The sequence below is a fragment of the Phyllostomus discolor genome, chromosome 6, assembly GCF_004126475.2.
Source record: "Phyllostomus discolor isolate MPI-MPIP mPhyDis1 chromosome 6, mPhyDis1.pri.v3, whole genome shotgun sequence".
In the NCBI taxonomy this organism is placed as follows: domain Eukaryota; kingdom Metazoa; phylum Chordata; class Mammalia; order Chiroptera; family Phyllostomidae; genus Phyllostomus; species Phyllostomus discolor.
The window spans coordinates 158248701-158259999 of NC_040908.2; the positions used below are offsets into that span (position 1 = coordinate 158248701).

At 38.4% G+C, this 11299-nt stretch overlaps 1 protein-coding gene across 1 annotated transcript; it reads right to left on the minus strand.

Annotated features, from left to right (window-relative positions):
* Nucleotides 1-9179: 9179 nt before the first annotated feature.
* LOC114499058 (olfactory receptor 1052-like) lies at nt 9180-10189 on the minus strand. The gene is given in 4 exon segments (XM_036030006.1): nt 9180-9427; nt 9430-9645; nt 9648-9954; nt 9956-10189. Coding segments are annotated over 4 exon segments (1005 nt in total).
* Nucleotides 10190-11299: the final 1110 nt, after the last annotated feature.

Below are 11299 nucleotides of genomic sequence, written 5' to 3' on the forward strand. Positions count from 1 at the left end.
GAGAAAGAAACAAGGGCCTTTTTAAAATGTTGCTTTTGTGCCTCCCTACCATTTTGGCTAATATTGTATTTACTTACCAAAGTACAATTACTACACTGAGAGTTCTTTAATTCCAGTTCACAAATATTATAAATGTATGTTGTTTCCATCTCATAATTGACAAAAACAACCACTCAAATTACACACAAAGACACATGTATACACCCTCACATTAAACATTTTTACAAAATAAAGATTTTTGTAAATACAGAGAAAACTGACTATAACCATAGTGCTTAGGGAAAACTAGATTTTGGTGTCTATTATAAGATTTTTAATATACAAACAAAAATTCCATCACAATAAATATAGCTTATATGCAATATTTATTCTGAATAATGTCAATGCAGCCTTTCTTATATTAATTTATTCATTCTTCTTTTGCTAGTATCCTATAGGTTTCTAGAGAATCTTTATACTATCAAATTTTTTATAAGCATAATTATACATTCATAATTTATCACAGCTATGTTCTTCTTTAAAATAAACTCTAAGAAATGATCTTTAAGGGAATATAAATTTGACTGTAAAAGTCAGTTTTGGCTTTTTTACCAAAGTGAGATGTTTTATGTTTTTTAATAATCACCATATATTATCATATATGTTATGATATATACATCCTGAGTTGTTTCTAATAAACTCATTTTAAAATACAGAAATGGAAACCTAGAGGTAAGAAGTAAACTGGAGTCTTTCAGAGATTTTCACTAAATTCATAAAAGTTGCTCAAAATGGGTGTTTTTTGAGTGTTTCGAAAAATTCACCTGTGAAGCTATCTGGTCCAGGACTTTTTTTTGTTGGAAGTTTTTTAGTTACTGCTTCAATTTCCCTAGTTTTTATTCTGTCTATTCAGATTCTCTGATTCTTCCTGATTCAGTGTTGGAAGATTGTGTGTTTGTAGGAATTTGTCTATTTCCTCATGATTGTTCAATTTCTTAGCATATAGTTGTTTGTACAATTTTCTTACAACCATCTGTATTTTTTGGTATGGGGAAGAGGGATGTCTCATGCACTGTTGGTGAGCTTGCAGATTGGTGCAGCCACGTAGAAAGCAGTATGGACTTAACTAAAAAAAATAAAAATGAAACTTCTTCATGATGAAAAAATTCCATTTCTGGGAGTTTATGCTTGGTAATGGCACCAAAGAAAATGAGGTTCACTAATATCCTTGTTCCTGAAAATAATATTAGATGTGGCAACCCTATGAAAGTCCTAGAGGAGAACATAGGCAGGAAAATCTCAGATATTCCAAGCAGCAGTATTTTCACCTATATCTGCCCTAGAGCAAGGGACATAAAGGAAGGAATAAACAAATGAGACCTCAACAAATAAAAACTTCTGCACAGCTAAAGGAAGCAGCAAAATGAAAAGGGAACCTACCACATAGTAAAATGTATTTGCAAATGATACCTTGGACAAAGGTTTGATCTCAAAATATATAAAGAAGTGACAAGACGCCACTCCAGGAAGCAAAACAAGCCAATTAAAAAATGGGCAAAAGATGTGAATGGAGAATTCTCCAGAGGCCATAAGGAGGGCACAAAGGAACATGAAAGGATGCTAGCCATTAGAGAGATGCGAATTAAAACTACAATGAGATACCACTCCACACCCATCAAAATAGCCAACATAACCAATCAACAAACAACAAGTGTTGGTGAGCTTGTGATGAAAAGCAGACCCCAGTGCACTGTTTGTGGGAATGCACACTGCTTTAGCCACTCTGGAAAACATTAGGGATTTCTTCAGGAAACTGAAAATGGAACTGCCTTTTGACCCAGCAATTCTATGCTGGGGTTATGCACTTAGGATTCTGAAACACCAATTAAAAGGAACCGATGCACCCTAATGTTCATAGCAGCACAATTTACAATAGCCAAGTGCTGGAAGCAACCTAAGTGCCTATCAGTAAATGAGAGGATCAAAAAATTATGGTAAAATTACACAATAGAATACTACTCAACAGAAAGAAAGAAGGAGCTGCTACTCTTCACAACAGCATGGATGGATCTGGAGAGCATTATGCCAAGTGAAATAAGCCAAGTGTTGAAAGACAAATACCGTAAGATCGCACCCACAAGTGGAACTTAATCACCCAAAAAACAAGCAAAGAAAATATAACCAGAGGCATTGAAATAAAGAAAAAAAAACTGTCAGTAACCAGAGGGGAGAGGGGAGGGTAATAATGGAATGAAAAAGGGGAGCGGTCATCAATGAACATACATAAAGGACACATGGACAAAGTCAAAGGGTGGTAGGATGGAGAATGGGAAGAGAGGATTGGTGATGTGGGTGGCAATAGAGGGGGAAAATGGAGACAATTGTAGCTGAACATCAATAAAAAAAGAAAGTACTCATATTTTGAATAAGACATATTTGCTTAAAAATGCAGTAATCATTTATACACAAAGTGACATATTATCACAGAAATATTCCTTAAAAGTTGTTCAATTATTTTCCAAGAATTTACTGGGCTTTATTGTAGACAAGGCAACACTGGAACCAAACCTTTTACAACAATAAATTTTTGAAGTTTCTTAGAATCTAATGGCACAAACATAGATTTGCTTTTTGGATAACCTTTTTGATATGTAATATACATGATATTTCTTAAATGATAAGAATATAGCTAGATAAATTTAAAACAAATACCCTTGTAAGTAAGACCAAAACAACAAATAGAACATTACCAGAATCACCAAAGCCTTCTTTCTACTTGAGGGTATCCTTTTTAAAAATATTTTATTGATTTGTTTTTAGAGAAAGGGGATGGGAGGGAGAAAAGAGGGGGAGAAACATTTTGTGGGAGGGGAATAGCAGTTGGTTGCTTCCTGTACACACCCTGACAGGAGACTGAACCTGCAAGCCAGGCCTGTACCCTGACTGGGAATCAAACTGGTGACTTTTCATTTTGCATATGACACCCAACATGCTGAGCCACACTGGTCAGGGCACCAGAAATCCTCTTAAGTCACGATTTCTTCATCCAAAGGAATAACTACATGTTTTGTTATTATCACAGTCGATTAATTTTGAACCAAGCACAAGCAGACACCTAAAGCTTGAGCTGCTGTAGGCAGTTATAAACTTGTTCATGTTGTTGCATTCAGTTGCAAAGATGGATCCCATTGGTGTAGAGCACTCTTTTGTACAACTATATTGTTATTTATTGATCTACTTTAACCAGCATGGGAGGCATTGAGTTGTTTTCTCCCTTGTTATTAGTTATAATTTTAGTGTGAACACTCTTGTAATACCCTTTGGTAAACAAAAACACCCATGTATCTTGCATATAAAACCAGGAGTTGAAAATGTGTGTGGGTGTGTATATAAAATTTAGATTTAGTAAATACCATCATACAGTTTTCTATGAAGTCTGTCAATCCACCTGGCTGTAACACACTACCCTTGTGTGAGTGCCGTGTTGAACATCCTCAGCAATAACTAACAGGATCTTTTCCTTTGACTATAGACATTATTTGGAGTATTTGATATTGCTGACTACTAGCAAAGTTGAATATTCACTTTTACAAACTGTGTCTCACAGTGGAAAGTCAGAACTGAAGGCCTGTTAAGTAGATCCAGCTTGATGTAGGAGGACTCTTGCACCCTAAACTGTCTGTCTGCTCTCACTGTCACTGCCAGTTCAGGTCCAGTTGGCCTGCAGCTGTAATGTATTCCCTTGGAATGAGTGTATTCCTAGCCATTTGTCATTGTCTCAGTCATGCTTAGTGGGTACATGCACTGATAGACTCATGTTAATAAAATCCAGGATGCAGTAACTTGAATAAAGAATTAAGATGATTCAGTTTTAGCCCCTCATTTGACAGAGTAGAGCCTGAGGCCCAAAGAGAAAGAGCAGTTTGCTGAAGGCCACAGGTAGAGTGAGATGGGAGGAGCCACTTGCACTGAATGTTGTTTTCATTGCCTCCACAGTTCAGAGTGTGTTTCTACAGAAGATTTCAAGATCTCTTGAGTATGCTGCCTCTTCATATGGCTCCACAGGCTTATAGATATCATGAGAATTATATCAGTTTTGATTTAACAAGTTTTGCTAACAAGATTTTTACCACACAGAGCTATTTGCTTAGGTTATTATACATAGACCCTTCATCCTTGGTAGTGCTTTTGTGATGCGTGCTCACCAGCCCGCAATGAGCATAGAACGCTGCAGATGGCTCGTGGAAACATGAGAAAGACATACACAGAGAAAAGCAATTTCTGTGGGGCAGTAAAAACGGAATGGCCACTCCCTCTGGTGGGGAGAGCACCTCGTCTCCATTCCCAAGCAGATTTTTATTCAGAAAAGACTTAGTTTGTGGATTCACAGTCTGGTGGAAAAGATCAAAAGAAGTAGGTGACTGTCAAAGGTGTAGACAGAACCCCTGCTGTGATTCTGGGCAGAGATTGGGGTTTTATCTAACAGGGCTCAAAGGGCAGTTTTGGTTTCCTGTCTGTGCCTTCAAAATTTAACCTAATAACATCCTCCAGGCAAACAGATCTAACAGTATCTTGCATATTCTATGTCACAGGCCTGATTACCTTGGGGTTCCGCTGGTTCTGGTCTGGGCTGCACCACCCCTGCTATTTCCTGCAGGGTTGAGTTAACAGAGAAGACAAAGGCAGCCAGGAGACTTGGATTTCTCACAGGAACTCAGGCTTTGACAAAGCCAAGGGGGCAGGGGTTGAGGCCATCACCCCTTCTTATCCACAGCCCTGAGTCTCTTCACTTAGGACATTCCTATGTGATCACATCTGTCTTAGATTCATTCTCTTTCTTAGAGAATTGTTACCTGTCACTGACTGCCAGTCATGCAAAAGGGAAGCCAGGCATTAGAACAGGCAGCGTTCATGCCAGGGAAATAAGTTTTGTCTGAGTGGCTCCTGGTCCAGAGGTCTTTTACTCAGCCTAAGTCAGCGGGGTTTATAGCTTCCTGAGACCAGGCAGGGCAGTCCCCAGCACTTTTGCTTGGAGATATTAATACCTGAGCAGAAAGAACTATAGTTATGGATTTGACATATAACACTGATTGATTACACAAAATTACTGAAGGGGACCATACTCAGGAGCCAGAGATGGGAAGAGAAACCTACAGATGGTGGGATGACAGTGTGGTTGTCTTCTGGGGAATGACCTGTGCTGAAGTTAGGACTGTAAGTTGAAAGAAGATATATGAGGCATGCCTGGAAAAAGTCCAGCCATTGTTAATATAAAGAGAATGGTTTGTGCAACATTGATGTAATTGTCAGCCAAGGAGAGTGCACTAAAATGCACCTGTGTGAACAATGACCACTTCCTGCACTAGTCAGTGGGGGCAGTAGATGCCATTGAGTGAGTATGTGTGCTGTGTGCCATCGCATTGAAAATGACTGAACAACTAAAGCAAAGAATCTGCAACAAATTTTATGTTCAGTTGAACATTCTTTTGGAAACCATAGGGATGACTTAGAAGGCTGCAGCTATGGGCAATGGTGATTGGCATCTTCATCACAACAATGTGCCCCCTAGTGCATCATGTCTCCTGCACGGTTTTTTGACTAAACATCTGATCACCCAGGTGACCAAGACTCCTCCAGCCCAGATTTGGCACCCTGCAATTTATGGACTTTCCAAAACTAAAATCCTTTGAAATTGAAGAGATTTCAGAACCTCAAAGAGATTCAGAAAAATATGACAGAGCAGATGATGGCTATTGGGAGAACTTTGCGAGGCCCCAAGGTGTCTACTTTGAAGGGGACTGAGATGCTTTGTCCTTGTTATTGGCCAATGTTTCTTGTATCGTGGGTCTTCTTGAGTAAATGCCTCTCTTTTTCGTATTCCTTGGCTGGATACCCTCTGGACAGACCTTGTACACCTCAGGGGAATTTGAGTACATGAATGGAGTAGTGAGGGAAGCCTTCTGATAGTGAAAATGCATATTGGGTTATAATCTAGATTACTGTACCCTTTATTGCAAGGGAAGCTATCTTCCCAAATAGGGACTTGTCTCTGCAGATCAGTGGGGAGGTAGGGCTCTGGCCAAAGAGGGGTTTCAATAAAGAAGAATGGAATGGTGACCTATGAGCGAGAGAATCAAATTTGTTTTTTCTAAATACTGAGCAGAAAATGTCCAGAGTACAAGACTTCACTGTAACAGATAAATATTAGTTTCTTTGTATCTAATTGTAACATTATAGCCACAGTCCTTGGGACAGGGACAAACAGAATTCCATGAAATGAGGTACTCCAAGATTAATGATCTGAACTCATTTCTTGGCAGTGTGGGGTCTGGGGTTAGACCAATAGAGTAGGTCCAGGGATTTGTCCTGCACATGGGAATGGTGTGGCCAGCACAGGTGGCCATGAGAAAACCTCCACGCAGCTCTAAGAGTGAAGGCAGGGACAGGACAGAGAAGTTCTGAGATGGATAGCAGAGAGCCCCACAACCTCTGAGGCTAGGATGCACACAGGAATGTGACTGTGGGGTGAGCAGGCTCTACTGAAGATGAAGGTGGATCCTGGAGACTTCACTCCCTGACATGAGTATAGGAAGGATACAGTCTCTTCTTTCAGCAGCAGGGCTTTATCTCCTGATGAGCAGATGGTTGGCTCTGTATGATATTAGAAACTCTCTTCAAGAATCACAAACGTGTGAATATATATATATATATATATATATATATATATATATATATCCTAATAATGTATATATTAAGCCTGTGATAAAAAGATGAGGAATCTGAGACTTAAAACAATTAAGTGCTTTAAGCTTACACAGTTAATGCAGAAAGGATTTTTTCTCCCTTTTTTTTTTTTCTTTTTATTGAATTTACTGGGGACAGGAAAGGATTTAAACAGATTTGAATTCAGGTGTGTCTCACTTCAAAGTCCAGTTCTTATCCTAACCTGTCTGCCATTTGATCATTCCCTTAAAATGAAAATAAGACACAAATGGGAACAAAAATTCCACTTGCTGATGATATGTAACAGCTATTCTTTCAGTATCTTTAAAGAAAAATGTAACAAAATGCTATATTTCCCCCCTAAACATATATGTGAATCATGACAATCCAATGCAAATTTATACATCATGAAGAGATTTCATTTTTATAAATATGAATATATTTAGTATGTTTTTAATAAGGTAGTTGAAAGTGGAAGGGGTTTGGACAATGATTAGAGGTTCTGATGTGTTAAATATTCTATGAACAACAACAAAATTATATATTATAAAAGAATAGAGGTAAGAGTAATATTATTTTGTCTTAAAATTTTCAATCAGTAATTGAAAGCAATTTTCTTGCTGAGAATTGAATGCTTTTAATGTACTGTTTAATGCTTATAAATGCTTCCATGCTTGGAAGCATGTGACATTCAGCACTTTTCATACACTGATAACACTAGGCACAGATAACACTAGGGATGAGGACCTAAAGAGAAAGTCTTCTATGACGCAGTACCTGTCCTTTTGGACTCAGAAAAGAATGTCTCCTTGTTCCCTTCCTGACAACTACATAAAATAAAATAAGCACTCTTTGGAATCGGACATTGTGTTCTGTTTTTCGTACCTGGTAATTGTCAATTGACTGCCAGGAGACCAACACAAGCGATTAACTTAATTAAGCTATTAGAATAGCAATGACATACTCAGAAATGACCACTATTAGAGTTGTCTATAATATACTTCCAGTTTATTTCACAGATATACAGAGAGCAAACGTAAACCATTACAAATGGAACACTACTATTTTTCCTTATTTTTCCATTGAACACATATTTTTGTTTATAACTATGACTTTACAATTTAATCTGTATCAATTGGGCAATTCATTTTTAAAAATTTTGTTTTAACTAGTGTGGAGCTATACGCACACCAAGATGGAGTTTTCCTTTCCAGTGACCTTGAGGAGGTCCTGGTGTTTTTAAGCCCAACTTCCATTCATGCATTTCTGTACATTTATCAATAAGGTCATGTCTGTTCTCCACAGTGAAGGCAAGGAGGGGAATCCATAGGCAGATGTGAACTCTGAGGTGCAGTATGAATCTACAGCTCCTGATCCTTTGGATATTTGTTAATAAATTTGGGGCAGAACGATGAGGAATAGAGGATTCAGGAAGTTCTCTGTATGTGATCTCTGTCCCTGAAACTTATTCAGCTTAGACTGAAAGACAAGGAGAACTGATGACCTTTGTGTAAGTTGGACATAACAACACAGAATAAAATAAAATGAAGGGAGCTCAGTATTTTTTAAAAAATTTACAAAGGCTCTTTATTGCTTCAGTTTTGCAGAGGGCACTCATTCAGTGATTCAACAAAAAACATCCTGGAAGAAGGGCATTGTCAGTAGGCAGGTAGAAATATTTGTGAACAAGAATGGAAAGGGTCATGCAGGAATGAAACTTTCAGTTCAGGGCAAAGGTTTTTTTAATTGTTATTTATTTATTTACTGCTTACACTTGTAAGTGTTCTGATGCAATATTTATAGAGTGAGACAATTACATAGGAATAAGACAAACCTATTTTAACCCATGAACTCTCCTGAATGAGCAAGTTTATTACACCCATTGTTTAAACAAATGGAACCTTGGGAGGGTGAGTTGAATTGACATGGGTAGAGCAGTTGCTCAGACCATGATGTCTCACTGGGACTTACCAGTGAATAAAGAAGGCAGGGATAAAATCCTCTCTGAAACACAGTGAAGTTTACCTATTACTAGTCTCCCTTAGCTTGGGGAGAAGATTAAGATCAATAATAACTGTTTCCTATGTTTAATTTAGAACAATGAAAAGTAAAGGAAAATATTTATCATTGGGCACTAGTGAGTCAGTAATAATGTATATAGGCCCTGGTTGGCATAGCTCAGTGGATTGAGCCCGGGATGTGAACCAAAGTGTTGCAGGTTTGATTCCCAGTCAGGGTACATGCCTGGTTTGCAAGCTGTGACCCCCAGCAACCACACATTAATGTTTCTCTCTCTCTCTCTCTCTCTCTCTCTCCCTGCCCTCTCTAAAAATAAATAAATAAAATCTTTAAAAAAATAATAATGTATATCAAATACATGAATCAATTAAGATCATTAATGACTGGTCCCTATATTTAATTTAGACACAATGATTAGTAGTTGAAAATACTTATAACCAGGCACTGGTGAACCCATACTATTGTATATCAAACACCTGAACTTTAGCTCTCAGGATCTTCAAATAAACACTTTGGGTGAAAACATGGCTTCCATCAGAACATAATTTAGTGCCAACTGCTTTTTTCAGGGCATCTTTCACATCCTTGTTCCTCAAACTGTGGATCAGTGGGTTTAACATGGGGATGACAATTGAGTAGAAAACAGAGGCCACTTTTTCTGAGTCCATGGAGTGACTTGAGCTGGGTTGGAAATACATGAACAGGATGTCCCATAAAACATAGCCACAGAAGTTAAATGGGAGGCACAGGTAGAGAAGGCTTTGTGTCTGCCCTTGGCTGATTTCATTCTAAGGATGGTATTTATGATGTAGCTGTTGGAGAGGAAGACAGTGACAATACTGAACCCCAGAACACAGCTACTGGAAGTGCACATCACTACCTCATTAATGGTTGTGTCTGAGGTGGATAGGGATAGTAAAGTGAGAAGATACAGAAAAAGTAATTGATGATATTGGAATTACAGAATGATGATTGAATTGTGCAATAAGTAATAATTGCAGAGTTCACCAGACTTCGGATGTACACAATGGCCACTAGCTGGGTACAGACTCTTCCAGACATGGCTGTTGTATACAGAAGTGGATTACAAATGGCTACATAATGGTCATATGCCGTCATAGACAGCATGACACATTGCACATCTGCAAAGGTACCAAAAAAGAACATCTGAAAAGCACATAAATTATATGCAATCTTCTTTTGCTTAGATAAGAAATGAGTCAGCACCTTGGGGGGAGACAGAGGAGGAGTAGCAGACATCACTGAATGACAGATTGCTCAGGAAATAATACATGGGCATGTGGAGTCTTGGGTCCATGCTGATCAGCAGGATCATCCCTGGGTTTGCAATCACAGTGATGCCATAAACAAGCAGGAAGAGCACAAAGAGCCCCTGCTGTACATCCCGCCTGCCAGAGAGTCCTAAGAGTATGAAGTCTGTAAACATGGTGCAGTTCTCAATGGCCATCACTCAGGTCTGGAAATCCCTGGTTGTGGAGCTAGGAAATGGATGCGCAGTGTTAACATCATCTGTCTTATTAGATAAATTGCTGGGGTTTTTTTATAATTTTCAGTAATTAGAAAAAGCGGTAAAGAATGGTAGAACTCCATGAGGAAATCTGACTCTTTGGAAATACATGCTATATCATGTAAATATAATAAATATTAGTGAAAATGTCTCTTACATTTACATAGCATTCTTCCAAGTTTTTGGCACAGTTTTTATATTAAGTCATGCTATTTCCATACCAACCTATGTAGTATTTGTGATAGTTTCTGTTACTCCTTTGTTAGAGATTAAGAAATTGATGTTCTCATAGCTGAAGCAATAGTTCTTAAATTAATTAGCTCAGTAACCCACACCTCATGATAAGATTGTTTTCTTTTTGTTTAAAGCCTTCTATTTATGCTTAGTTCAAAGGTAGAGTAAAAGATTGAGAAAGGATTGCAAGTGAAAATTCTGGTGAGTTGTGCTCATTGGATTGGTTTTTGCATTGTTGTTCAAGTACAGTTGTCTCCATCCCCCCCCACCATTACTTTCCCTTGCTCTACCCACCTCCCACCTTCCACTATCTCTCCTCCCTACAGTTGTCTTTGTCCATGGGTCCTTGATACATGTTCCTTGACTTGACCCTTACCATTCTTCCCCCTATTTTTCCCCTTCTCCCTCTCCCATCCTCTCTGGTAACTGTCAGGTTCTTCTTTATTTCCATGTCTCTGGTTCTATTTTGCCACTTTGTTTGTTTTGTTGGTTAGGTTCTATGTAGAGGTGACAGCAGATGGTCTTCCCCTGCTTTGCCTATTTCACTCAGCATAATATTCTCCAATTCCATCCATGCTGTTGTAAATGGTGAGAGTTCCTTCTTTCTTTCTGCTGTGTAGTGTTCCATTGTGTAAATGTACCACAGTTTTTTGATCCCCTCATTTACTGATGGGCACTTAGGCTGTTTACAGCACTTGGCCATTGTAAATTGTGCTGCTGTACACATTGGCATATATAGGTTGTTCTGAATTGGTGTTGCAGGATTTTTAGGATATAATCTCAGCAATAGAAATGCTGGGTTAAAAGGCAGTTCCA